Raw genomic sequence first — 13,997 nt, forward strand, 5'->3', positions numbered from 1 at the left:
TTAGGGTTGAGCGGACACCTAGATGTCCGTGTTCGACGGGTTCGGCCGAACTTTAAAAAAAAGTCCGGGTTCGTGTCCCGGACTTTTACCGAACTTTTCCCGGACACCGAACCCCATTGAAGTCAATGGGGACCCGAACTTTAAGGCACTAAAATGGCTCTAAAACACCAAAGGAAAGGGCTAGAGTGCTGCAAATGGCAGCAAAACGTAATTAAGAGCATGGCAAGTGCTCTGCAAACAAATGTGGATAGGGAAATAACTTAAAACAACAAAAAAAAACAGAAAAATAAAACAATGTTCTTCTTCATCTCTGAAGGACGAGGCCCATATGGAGTAGGAGGGAGGTTGAGGTGGTGGTGGATGTGGCGGTGACATAGGCGTGCGCACAGGGTGTGCTGGGTGTGCCTGGGCACACCCTAATCACCTAGGGCACATAGCATTGCCAGTGAGGAGATGGGAAAGATCTCCCTGGGACCTGCTCTGCTCTATTTCTCCTTGCCTACAGGTACATGGCCCCGATACATTACTCTCCCTGCTGGCAAACACATGCATGTGTATTTCAACTTTGGGGTGCACACCTTAATGCAATAGGCTGCGCACACCTATGGGCGGTGTAGGTGGAAGCGGCGGTGGAGGAGGACCAGGGCCGGATTAACAGCATCATGGGCTTGGTGCTGAGGATTTTGAAGGGCCTTAAGGGCCGTGCCTTGCCATGCACCCAGAGGAGGAAGGGTGCAGCCATGCATGCCTAATTCAACATGGGATGCTGTCTCTGAAGCCCATAAACACATCCATGCATCGCCAACTGTCCCTCCTTGTCCGGCCTTCACGCTGTGTGGGGAGGTTCTGAGGGTGCTGCCTGGGGAAGCGAGCATAGAAGCCAGACTTCTGTGTTTACAAGTGACAGAAGAGCGGTAACAGTGAATATGGCCAACCCGGGGCCTATATAAAAGGTAGGGGCCTGGAGCTGCAGCTCCAATAGCCCCTACATTAATCTGGCCCTGAGGAGGAGGACGAGGTAGCCAACACTGCTTCTTTTCAAAAATTTTAAATGAGGGTACACCCCAAAAGAGTGAGAAAGAGCAAAAATGGAACAATGGGTGGGTAAGGTCGGTATCCATTGCTATTCTGCATAAGGTACGGAAAAGTCCCGTGGGATCCATGCCTGGTTCATTTTAATGAACGTGAGCTTGTCCACATTGTCTCTGGACAGGCGGCTGCGCTTGTCTGTTATAACGCCCCCAGCCGTGCTAAATACCCGTTCAGATAATACACTGGCTGCAGGGCACGCCAGCACCTCCAAGGCGTAAAGGGCAAGCTCAGGCCATGTGCCCAATTTGGAGACCCAGAAGTTGAAGGGGGCAGACCCGTCATTCACTACATGTAGGCGTGTGCACACATACTGCTCCACCATGTTGGTAAAATGCTGCCTCCTGCTAAGACGTTCCATCTGAGCTGCTGGTGCTGCTGTTTGTTGTGGCGTGCTGACAAAGCTTTTCCACATTTCGGCCATGCTAACCCTGCCTTCTGAGGTGCTGGCGGTGCCCTGGTTGCGTTGGCGACCTCCTCCTCCTCCTCCTCTGCCTTGTGCTTCCACTGTGGCCCCGCTGTCAGATGGGAATGCCAGCAGCATGGCGTCTACCAGCGTGCGCTTGTACTCGCGCATCTTGCGATCGCGCTCCAGTGAGTGAATTAAGGACGGTACGTTGTCCTTGTAACGGGGATCCAGCAGCGTGGCCACCCAGTAATCAGCACAAGTTAGAATGTGGGCAACTCGGCGGTCGTTGTGGAGACACTGCAGCATGTAATCGCTCATGTGTGCCAGGCTGCCCAGAGGCAACGAAAGGCTGTCCTCTGTGGGAGGTGTATCGTCCGTGTCCTCTGTATCCCCCCAGCCACGCACCAGTGATGGCCATGAGCTGGCCTGGGTGCCACCCTGCTGTGAACATGGTTCCATCTCCTCCTCCAGCTCCTCCTCCTCCTCATCCTCCTCATCCTCCAGAACTGTGCCCCTGCTGGACAATTGCGTCCCTGGCGTTTGCGTGTGCAGGAACCCACCCTCGGAGCCCCTTGCGAATGACTGCCCTGAAAGCCTTGGAAATGTTACCTCTTCATCCTCCTCCTCCTCCTCATCCTGTGCCACATCCTCTTCCATCATCGCCCGAATTGTTTTTTCAAGGAGGCATAGAAGTGGGATAGTTAAGCTGAGAACGGCGTCATTGCCACTGGCCATGTTGGTGGAGTACTCAAAACAGCGCAACAAGGCACACAGGTCTCGCATGGAGGCCCAGTTAAATTAAATAGCGGAATAGAAAATATGATCCAAAAAAAGTGTATGTATATCACACGTACACAACCACACTGGGCCCCAATTACTATTGTTTGTACCCCTAAAAGGCTAGATGAGGAGTAGGGGGAGTATGGAACAGGCAGCACCCTCAAACCTTCAGAAGTATGAGATGAACCCCAACAACTTGGAAAGGTGGATCTCTCTCACACGTACCAACACAGACTATCCCCCAATTTAACTGATCCCCAAAGGTTTTTGATTAAATAGCGGAATAGAAAATATGATCCAAAAAAAGTGTATGTATATCACACGTACACAACCACACTAGGCCCCAATTACTATTGTTTGTACCCCTAAAAGGCTAGGAGTAGGGGGAGTATGGAACAGGCAGCACCCTCAAACCTTCAGAAGTATGAGATGAACCCCAACAACTTGGAAAGGTGGATCTCTCTCACACGTACCAACACAGACTATCCCCCAATTTAACTGATCCCCAAAGGTTTTTGATTAAATAGCGGAATAGAAAATATGATCCAAAAAAAGTGTATGTATATCACACGTACACAACCACACTAGGCCCCAATTACTATTGTTTGTACCCCTAAAAGGCTAGATGAGGAGTAGGGGGGGTATGGAACAGGCAGCACCCTCAAATCTTCAGAAGTATGAGATGAACCCCAAAAACTTGGAAAGGTGGATCTCTCTCACACGTACCAACACAGACTATCCCCCAATTTAACTGATCCCCAAAGGTTTTTGATTAAATAGCGGAATAGAAAATATGATCCAAAAAAAGTGTATGTATATCACACGTACACAACCACACTAGGCCCCAATTACTATTGTTTGTACCCCTAAAAGGCTAGATGAGGAGTAGGGGGGGTATGGAACAGGCAGCACCCTCAAATCTTCAGAAGTATGAGATGAACCCCAAAAACTTGGAAAGGTGGATCTCTCTCACACGTACCAACACAGACTATCCCCCAATTTAACTGATCCCCAAAGGTTTTTGATTAAATAGCGGAATAGAAAATATGATCCAAAAAAAGTGTATGTATATCACACCTACACAACCACACTAGGCCCCAATTACTATTGTTTGTACCCCTAAAAGGCTAGGAGTAGGGGGGGTATGGAACAGGCAGCACCCTCAAACCTTCAGAAGTATGAGATGAACCCCAACAACTTGGAAAGGTGGATCTCTCTCACACGTACCAACACAGACTATCCCCCAATTTAACTGATCCCCAAAGGTTTTTGATTAAATAGCGGAATAGAAAATATGATCCAAAAAAAGTGTATGTATATCACACGTACACAACCACACTAGGCCCCAATTACTATTGTTTGTACCCCTAAAAGGCTAGATGAGGAGTAGGGGGAGTATGGAACAGGCAGCACCCTCAAATCTTCAGAAGTATGAGATTGTGTTCACTGTACCCCACAAAGATTGAGTTCACTGCACCCCACAATGATTGTGTTCACTGCACCCCACAAAGATTGTGTTCACTGCACCTCACAAAGATTGTGTTCACTGTACCCCCCAAAGATTGTGTTCACTGCACCCCACAAAGATTCTGTTCACTGTACCCCACAAAGATTGTGTTCACTGCACCCTAAAAGGATGTTGTTCACTGCACCCCACAAAGATTGTGTTCACTGCACCCTAAAAGGATGTTGTTCACTGCACCCCAAAAAGATTGTGTTCACTGTACCCCCCCAAAGATTGTGTTCACTGCACCCCACAAAGATTGTGTTCACTGCACCCCAAAAAGATTGTGTTCACTGTACCCCCCAAAGATTGTGTTCACTGCACCCCAAAAAGATTGTGTTCACTGTACCCCCCAAAGATTGTGTTCACTGCACCCCACAAAGATTCTGTTCACTGTACCCCACAAAGATTGTGTTCACTGCACCCCAAAAAGATTGTGTTCACTGTACCCCCCCAAAGATTGTGTTCACTGCACCCCACAAAGATTCTGTTCACTGCACCCCACAAAGGATTTTGTTCACTGCACCCCAAAAAGATTGTGTTCACTGCACCCCAAAAAGGATTTTGATCACTGCACCCCAAAAAGGATGTTGTTCACTGCACCCCAAAAATGATTTTGTTCACTCCACCCCAAAAAGATTGTGTTCACTGCACCCCACAAAGATTGTGTTCACTGCACCCCAAAAAGATTGTGTTCACTGTACCCCCCAAAGATTGTGTTCACTGCACCCCACAAAGATTCTGTTCACTGTACCCCACAAAGATTGTGTTCACTGCACCCCAAAAAGATTGTGTTCACTGCACCCCAAAAAGGATGTTGTTCACTGCACCCCAAAAAGGATGTTGTTCACTCCACCCCAAAAAGATTGTGTTCACTGCACCCCACAAAGATTGTGTTCACTGCACCCCAAAAAGATTGTGTTCACTGCACCCCAAAAATGATTTTGTTCACTGCACCCCAAAAAGGATGTTGTTCACTCCACCCCAAAAAGATTGTGTTCACTGCACCCCAAAAAGATTGTGTTCACTGCACCCCACAAAGGATTTTGTTCACTGCACCCCAAAAAGATTGTGTTCACTGCACCCCAAAAAGGATGTTGTTCACTGCACCCCAAAAAGGATTTTGTTCACTGCACCCCAAAAAGATTGTGTTCACTGCACCCCACAAAGGATTTTGTTCACTGCACCCCACAAAGATTGTGTTCACTGCACACCAAAAAGGATTGTGTTCACTGCACCCCAAAAAGATTTTGTTCACTGCACCCCAAAAAGATTGTGTTCACTGCAGCCCAAAAAGATTGTGTTCACTGCAGCCCAAAAAGATTGTGTTCACTGCAGCCCAAAAAGATTGTGTTCACTGCAGCTCACACACAGAAAAATGGATGTGGATCACTGACACCTGCCTATCTCCAATCCCACACCACACAGCAATATCGATTGTAGTTTGTAGAACACAGTTTCCCTAAAATTCAGCAGACTCTGTCCCTAACAGGATTGAGAAGAGATCGTAGATCAGGATTGAGTGCAGATTCACCCCACCCCCCACACAGCAATATCGATTGTAGTTTGTAGAAGACACTGACCCTATAATTCAGCAGACTCTATCCCTAAAATGCCTACAACTCGCCCTGCCTAAACACTCCGACCTGTCCCTCAATTCTATCCGGACACAAATGGTTTTTTCCTGCCTATCTTTCCCTAATCAGCAGCCAGCACATTGATGTGTGCTCTGTCCCTTAGCTAAGCAGCAGAATGACGCTGCTGCGGCGGCTGCCTCGAACTTATAAAGACTTGGTCACATGCTTCAGACGGCCAATCACAGCTACTAAGACATTTGCAGGCATGGCTGGGATGGCTTAAGGCACACCAGTTAAACGATTGTTGATTGGCTGTTGAAAGCCCGCCATGAAAAGAGCGCCAAAGCATGCAAAACCCGGAAATAAAACGACCGAACACGGATTTTTACCCGAACATACAGTAAAGTGTCCGTGTCCGTGTTCGGGTAAAAAAAATCCAATTATTCGGTACGAACACGAATAATACAGTCCGTGTTCGCTCAACACTAGTCATAATGTCTCCCAGTGTCAGTTTTACCAATAATCGCCATTTACAGTGATTGTCGCTTTAACTGTCATTGCAGGAAAGACTTGTTGGTGAAAATCCTCCATTGGATGAGATGGCACAATACTAGTAGCAAAGCGAGTCCATCACACAGATCTATGTCTGCAGTTCGGGGCCCTGTGCTGCTGAGATATGTCTGTGATATGGAAATTCTTAGCATTTTACCAAGATAAATAGATGGCTCCTTTTAGTCACATTCGATCGGTGTGACTGAATGACTGCTGCTATTATCTTATGCAGATAAAACCTGATCAACTGGAACAAATAGAATGGTCACTATCAAAAATGCTTTATATGTGAATCATGTTTGATGAAGACCCACTAACAAGTAATGGACTCATGTTTCTGGATTGACATGAATGAACAATGAAAAGCCATGTGCCCCTTGTGGCAGTTGAGCCCTTTGTTCGCTCGTGTCCATTCATGGGCATGTACTCCCAGTTTCTATTGTGTTTTTTTGAATGTATACTTGTTCTGTGATTGGTGGTTTTGAAGCCACTCCCTGTAACTCCCTTTTGTTAAATAAACCTGATGTGTCCTGGAAGAGGGCAGTTTACTCAGAGGGACCCTCCAGAGAGCATCGGATTGACTACAGCAAGCGTGTCTGCTCATTTCTGTGCTACCAGCCCTTTCTAAACCGTTACACAAAAGAGCGGTACAATTGTACTTTTCAGTATAAGCTATTAATGGAGCTTGGTGCATAATAATCTTGAGCGTACTGAAGCGGGTTTTCATGCTCCAAGCCCTATTAATTTCCACGACAGGCCTGTTCTGAGTGGAACCTGTCCAGTTAAACCGCTGTATGGTCCGGGCCACTTTGTTGCAGCTCAGTTTCAGGGTCTTGGCAATCTTAAAGCCTAGGCCATCTTTATGTAGAGCAACAATTCTTTTTATCAAATCCTCAGAGAGTTCTTTGCCATGAGGTGCCATGTTGAACTTCCAGTGACCAGTATGAGAGAGTGAGAGCACCACCAAATTTACCACACCTGCTCCCCATTCACACCTGAAACCTTGTAACACTAACGAGTCACATGACACTGGGGAGAAAATACCTAATTGGGCCTAATGTGGACATTTTCACTTAGGGGTGTACTCACTTTTGTTGCCAGCGGTTTAGACATTAATGGCTGTGTGTTGAGTTAATTTGAGGGGACAGCAAATTTACACTGTTATACAAGCTGTACACTCACTACTTTACATTGTAGCAAAGTGTCATTTCTTCAGTGTTGTCACATGAAAAGATATAATAAAATATTTACAAAAATTTGAGGGGTGTACTTACTTTTGTGAGATACTGTATATTTTATCTTGTACATAGGATCTTCAGGACAGATACCTATAGATACACAACACATTTTGGTCTGATTTTTCCCCCCTGTGTCCGCCCCAGGTCGGGTTAATTTGTTGGGGGTTAGAAGGAAGGTCGTGTGCTAGTAAGCCATGTTTGTATTTATTATGATGTACATAAATACAGATTATGTTCTATGTTTATGAAACACTAATATCGAGTCTGTTCATTTTAAGAGAAAACTGTCTGCACATCTTCATAGTCCTGAAGAAGCCTTGTGTGAAACGCGTTGACCAGTGAACAGACGAAGATAGAGGAATATGATCCGAAGCAAACACAGTGACGTGCCTCCGTCCCTATTGGTTAATGCAAACAGAAAACAGAGGTCGTGGGACTTTAAATGAGGCCGGTCACCAACTAAGATATACAAAAATAGAATCTGAACGTAGTCATTTATTATACATACAGTAATTGTTACAAATGTTGACAACAGTAACAAATATGATGCAGACATGTATACAAAAAAAAGCTGAGACAAAAAAATCCATATAGTAAGGAGATTGTTATAATAGTAATAAGATATATTCAGTAATAAAGTACATGGCCGTCACTAAATGTTACATCTAAGTGAAGAGAGGAAATATCTATACCTACACGAACCTTATGATATATACCAACTTATCCTTATATATATATGATGTACATGAGTGAAATTAGTAGGAGACATTGATCTCCTGTGTACGAGCTGGGCTCAGTTTGAGGCCAGTTTCCTCATTTTATTGAGATCTGGTTTTAGATAAATCAATAAATGTTATTTTAGGATAAATCCATGTAGTTGTTATCTGTCTCATGCTATGCCCTTAAAGTCCACACATATGGCAGTGGTTCCTTGTGAACATCTGTAGGTTCCCATTTCTCTGAACAGATAGGATGTTGGGACTCTCATGAAAAAAAATGACGTGGGGTCCCCTCCCCCCTCCCAGTCTATACCAGGCCCATGCCAAAATGTAAAAAAATAAATGCAGTGGGGTCCCTCCAAAATCCATACCAGATTCTTAACCTGAGCATGCAGTTTGGCAAGTCAGGAAAAGGAGGACAAGCGAGCGCCCCCCCCTTCCAACCCATACAAGGTCACATGTCCTCACCATGGGGTGGGGGTGGGTGTTTTGTGCCAGCTCTGCCCCCCCCCATCCCAAGGCACCTTGTCTCCAAGTTGATGTGGTTGTGGGGGTCTGCAGGCAGTGGACCATAGTACCTGAACCCTTTTCACCAAAAAAGTGGCAAAAAGTAATAAAAACACACACACAATTTTGGAAAGACCTTTATGAAAAAATAAAATCCAGCCTCCCCCGATGTAGATCCGTCATCAATCACAACGCCCGCCGCACCCAAAAAAATAAATTAAAAAAGACGCTCTCGCCATCATGGAGGCCCTCTGCCTACTGCAGGCTCCCCGTTTCACATCTTTTATATAGGTAAGGGACGGGGTCACATGTCTACATCACCTGGAGACCACGCCCCTTCTGACGTCAGGGACCTAGCATGCACTGGTCCATGAGGTCAGAAGGGGCAGTGCCACCAGGTGATGTAGACAGGTGACCCCGCCCCTTACCTATGTAAGAAATGTAAAATGGAAGAGGAGCCTGCAGTAGTTATTTTTTAATAAAGCATTTTTCAAAAATTGTGTGTGTGTTTTTAATAATATTTGACACTTTTTTGGTGAATAGATACAGGTACTATGGTCCCGATACTCACATGGGGGGGGGCGGGATCTGGGGGTCCCCTTGGTAAAAGGGTCTTTCAAATTATGACAAGCCCCCTGACAGCAGACCCCCACAACCACAGGCCACGGTTGTGAAGAAGAGGCCCTTGTCCCCATTAACATGGGGACAAAGTGCTTTGGGGTGGGGGGGCAGAGCTTCCCCAAAGCACCCACCCCCCCCCCATGTTGAGGACATGTGGCCTCGTATGGTTAAGGAGGGGGGCCCTCACTCGTTCCTCCCACTTTCCTCACCTGCCAGGCTGCATGCCGGGATATGGTATGGATTTTAGGGGAGAACTCACGCTGTTTTTTTTTTGGCTCCTATGGGCCTGGTATGGACTGGGTGGGGGGCACGCCATTTTCTTCTATTGCCGGGCAATGCCGGCATTCTTTTCTTTACATTCAGCTGTCAGTGGGGAAGCCCGCTGACAGCTGATGTGTTTTGGTTGGTAAGGATGCGGGCGGCCGGCTTCCCGGCTTGCTGCCAAACAACCAGCTATTTCTTCACACAGAATTTGCATCAGTCGATCGTTTTTTTTTTTTTTTTGACTGATCCGAATTCGAATCGTTCTGAAAAGTTGGAATTCAGTAGAAAATGAATAAATGAAACAAATTTTAACAGATTTCAACGAGATTCATTGCAATTTCAATTGGAGATTTGAATACATCTGAATCTAGGAATAACCAAAAATTTGTCGGAATTTGTATTCTCACCGAAACGAATTTCATGTGTCTAACACTTAATGGCCACCCGCTAACAGCTGGGCTCCCAGCCAATGCAAATGGCCGCCGATGGCAGGGCCCACTCTCCAGGCATGGATCCTCTACATATGTGTGCCATAACACCACCCTGCTGATAGCTGGGGACTCAATGACCACTCGGGACATCCTGGAAGACTTCTGGATACCAAAGGAAGCTCCTGACATCCGCACAGCTGCCCAGCACCAGACCCGCCCACCAATACTTCCAATAGGTAGGAAAAATTCACACAAAAATGATCCTATAAGTGAGGAGGACAAAAAAGAAACGCAGCCATTGGCTTATCCAGAACATTTATGGGGGTGGGGTCTTATGGGGGAGGAATGAGGGCAGGGCTACCCAAACGTATGCTGTCATGGACATCTGTCAGGAAAGCACATTATGGCCACTAGATGGAACTGACCATTATAGGAAATCCCAATTCACCATGACTGGGGGAATGGGGGTCACATTTCCTCAACACATTTATAACAACCAGATCTGTAAGTGTTTGTGAAATCTTCCCGCACAAAATGTACTCAGCCAATGAAACGTAATGACTCCATTTTTATTTTTCTCCTGCTATCAATGGCCAACACAGGACAACACTTCATCCATGTCTCTGGTGATCTCTGATCTCCTTATGAAGTGTTTCTTACATGATGAAGATCAGCCATGGAGTATATCTGAGGTGTATATCAGGGTGTGCTTCTTCCCCACATGTCCACCAACATTCATATAGAAGACATTTCCCGCACTCAATGCACTAATACACCTCAAGGGTTGTGTGAGACCCCTGATGTACAGGAAGACAGGACTTCAGTGAGGAACAATTCCCTTATTCGGGACAGGAAAGTGGCTTCTCCCCTGTGTGAGATCTCTGATGTCTGTAAAGATTAGACTTCCTTGCAAAACATTTCCCGCACTCAGGACAGGAATGCGGCTTTTCACCCGTGTGCAATTTCTGATGTGTGGAAAGATGTGATTTGCGTGAAAAACATTTCCCACACTCAGGACAGGAATACGGCTTCTCACCAGTGTGCGATCTCTGATGCGTGTAAAGAGTGGACTTCTGTGAAAAACATTTCCCGCACTCAGGACAGGAATACGGCTTCTCACCAGTGTGCGATCTCTGATGTGTGGAAAGATGGGACTTCTGTGCAAAACATTTCCCACACTCAGGACAGGAATACGGCTTCTTCCCTGTGTGAAATCTCTGATGTGATGAAAGATATGACTTGCTTGAAAAACATTTCCCACACTCAGGACAGGAATACAGCTTCTTACCAGTGTGCAATCCCTGATGAGTGGAAAGATTGGACTTCTGTGTAAAACATTTCCCGCATTTAGGACACGAATACGGCTTCTCACCAGTGTGCAATCTCTGATGTATAGAAAGAGTGGACTTCTGCATAAAACATTTCCCGCACTCAGGACAGGAATCTGACTTCTCACCCGTGTGCAATCTCTGATGTGTGGAAAGATATGACTTGCTTGAAAAACATTTCCCACACTCAGGACAGGAATACAGCTTCTTACCAGTGTGCAATCTCTGATGTGTGGAAAGATTGGACTTCTGTGAAAAACATTTCCCGCACTCAGGACAGGAATATGGCTTCTCCCCTGTGTGCAATCTCTGATGTTTGTAAAGATTGGACTTCACTGAAAAACATTTCCCACACTCAGGACAGGAATACGGCTTCTCACCAGTGTGCAATCTCTGATGTGTGAAAAGACTGGACTTCTCTGAAAAACATTTCCCGCACTCAGGACAGGAATAGGGCTTCTCACCAGTGTGCAATCTCTGATGCGTGAAAAGATTGAACTTCTCCGAAAAACATTTCCCGCACTCAGGACAGGAATACGGCTTCTCACCGGTGTGAGATCTTTTATGTACAATAAGCTTGTATTTAAAGCGGAAACACTTCCCGCACTCAGTACAGGAGAACCTCTTCTCTGTTGGAAGGACGGCACTGTCCCTCACAGTCTGAAGTTCCTCAGGATAAGAGGAACACGATGGTCCGGCACCGTCCCGCACAGTCTGAGGTTCCTCAGGATAAGAGGAATACGATGGTCCGGCACCGTCCCTCACAGTCTGAGGTTCCTCAAGGTAAAAGGAATATGATGGTCCGGCACTGTCCCTCACAGTCTGAGGTTCCTCAGGATAGGAGGAATACGATGGTGCATCTACACTGTGTGGTCCCGGATGGACATTTGAGGTAGCCGGGTTTTCTCCTGGACTATACTGTGTGATGTCCTCATCTTCTACTTTACAGTCTGGAGACAAAGTGAGACAATCCTCTGAGGTTTTCCTCATCTCCCATCCATCTACTAAAATAGAAATACAAAGATTATTACTAGACATCAGCAGATTGGTTCCCCTAAACCAGGACTCCGCCCACATCAGGCAGCTTTGTCTCTGAGGATCTTACAATTCCCCCTCAAGGTAACTAGTAAATGGGTCCTCTGATCTCCTACCAGTTAATTTCTTTATTTATGGACCTTAGTCAGAGAATGAGGAAACAATGAGAACTGTCTTTAATAGGAGTGACAGTGATGAGGGGATTATAGGACGAGTGTCCCCTCCCCCTCTATCACTCATTACCATCTTCCCAACACAAGAAGTCCTGCACTTCCTTATTTTGTCCATGATTTAGTCATGAATAACAGCGGGGCTGAGCCCCACCAGAGGTCAGAGAGTGAGGATAGGGGGAGAACAACCAAGATGAAGACTGGACTGATCCTGAAGACCACCATCATTGGGTTACTGTAAAAGTTTGTCCTCCAATCAAATCATCAGATATAAAATACAATTTCCAGCTGGTAGGAAATGGGAGTAACAAAAGAGAATCTATATTATGTGTATATATAGCAGTGGGTAGAGGGGAGAAAGCAGAAGTCAGGAGTCTGTAATGTACAACATGGAGTATACAATGCAGGGATCAGGAGAATGTAATATACAACATAAAGTATATAGTGCAGGAGTCAAGACTCATAATATTGGTATTCAGTAATCAGTGGTGGCTTACACGTATTCATGTCATATATGTATTTAGTGTTAATGACCCACCTGTTCTGATCTCTGTAGGAGTGTCCTCCTCTTTACATGTCCCCATTATTCCATCCTCCCCAATAGACTGCTGATCATCTCTCACATACGTCTCTTCTTCTTCTGCTTTAACCTCAACTTTAGAATCTCTCAGGTTTCCACTCTGAATATATAATAAAAATGACATCAATGGTGACAATGCAGATAATGTACAGATCCTAATGATACTATCAGTGATTGTTCCTCATCTACCTGATGATGGTGAGGGATGGTGTGACCTTCCTGTGTGGAATCCCGGGAATACAGAGGACGGGGACATCTCTCTGGTGGGTTCCTGGTATTTGGTGGCTCTATCATATCCTTGTGTCCTTCTGAAAACTCCTCCATCACTCCATACTCCTCATCCTCCTCTTTAACAACAATATTATAATCCCAGAGGTTTCCACTCTGAATATATAATAAAACATTCATTGTAACAAACATGCTGTGTATAAATCATAACTACTAATAAGTGTCAATCATTTACTTGATGATGGTGAGGGATGGTGTGACCTTCCTGTGTGGAATCCCGGGAATACAGAGGACGGGGACATCTCTCTGGTGGGTTTCTGTAGCTGGATGACTCCTCCATGGTGTCCTGGTACAGATCTTTGCGTTCCTTTAGAAACTCTGACTCCTCCATCACCCCATCCTCATCATCCTCCTCTTTTATCTCTTCTTTAACCTCAACTTTAGAATCTCTCAGATTTCCACTCTGAATATATAATAAAAATGACATCAATGGTAACAATGCAGATAATGTACAGATCCTAATGATACTATCAGTGATTGTTCCTCATCTACCTGATGATGGTGAGGGATGGTGTGACCTTCCTGTGTGGAATCCCGGGAATACAGAGGATGGGGACATCTCTCTGGTGGGTTCCCATTACTGGATCCATCTGTAGGAAACACACACACTGACTGAATACATTGTTTCTATGTGTTTATCAGATGATGGGGGATCTAGGTGGAGCCTCCGTACTGCTCTCTCCTTTACAATAAAGTCTCCTCTTACCCGGTGATGTGAGGGGCGGCTGATTCTCCATCATGACGTCCTTGTAGAGATCCTTGTGTCCTTCTAAATAGTCCTACTCCTCCATGGAGGAATAGACAGTGACATCCTGACACCTTATAGGAACCTGACACACACAATGATACAGTCACCATCCAGACACAAATAGAAGACACTGCTGGAAGAAGCAGCAGAGAAGTGA

At 45.6% G+C, this 13,997-nt stretch overlaps 5 protein-coding genes across 5 annotated transcripts in view; 1 reads left to right on the forward strand and 4 right to left on the reverse strand.

The window, feature by feature from the left end:
* LOC309550245 (uncharacterized protein) overlaps positions 1-13,997 on the reverse strand; it is a gene marked incomplete at its 3' end in the record, with an annotated part of 2,091,994 nt that overhangs the window by 493,080 nt on the left and 1,584,917 nt on the right.
* Positions 1-13,997, forward strand: part of LOC309548848 (uncharacterized protein) — a gene marked incomplete at its 3' end in the record, with an annotated part of 248,873 nt that overhangs the window by 71,412 nt on the left and 163,464 nt on the right. The window lies entirely within an intron of this gene.
* The window catches only part of LOC309548839 (uncharacterized protein), a gene marked incomplete at both ends in the record, with an annotated part of 124,461 nt that overhangs the window by 63,988 nt on the left and 46,476 nt on the right, over positions 1-13,997 (reverse strand). The gene's annotated exons all lie outside the window — the stretch shown is intronic.
* LOC309548840 (uncharacterized protein) overlaps positions 1-13,997 on the reverse strand; it is a gene marked incomplete at its 3' end in the record, with an annotated part of 295,113 nt that overhangs the window by 45,203 nt on the left and 235,913 nt on the right. The gene's annotated exons all lie outside the window — the stretch shown is intronic.
* On the reverse strand, positions 10,531-13,893 carry LOC309548842 (uncharacterized protein; the record flags this gene model as incomplete). Its single annotated transcript, XM_082248778.1, has 5 exons — positions 13,799-13,893; positions 13,585-13,682; positions 12,994-13,188; positions 12,763-12,904; positions 10,531-11,879 (listed from the first exon to the last, which is right to left on the reverse strand). Exons 1-5 carry the CDS (start codon positions 13,830-13,832, stop codon positions 10,531-10,533), a joined length of 1,818 nt encoding a protein of 605 aa, XP_082104904.1. The 5' UTR covers positions 13,833-13,893.

The sequence above is a fragment of the Pelophylax lessonae genome (genome assembly GCF_965119305.1).
Source record: "Pelophylax lessonae genome assembly, chromosome: 3".
NCBI classification, from domain to species: Eukaryota; Metazoa; Chordata; class Amphibia; order Anura; family Ranidae; genus Pelophylax; species Pelophylax lessonae.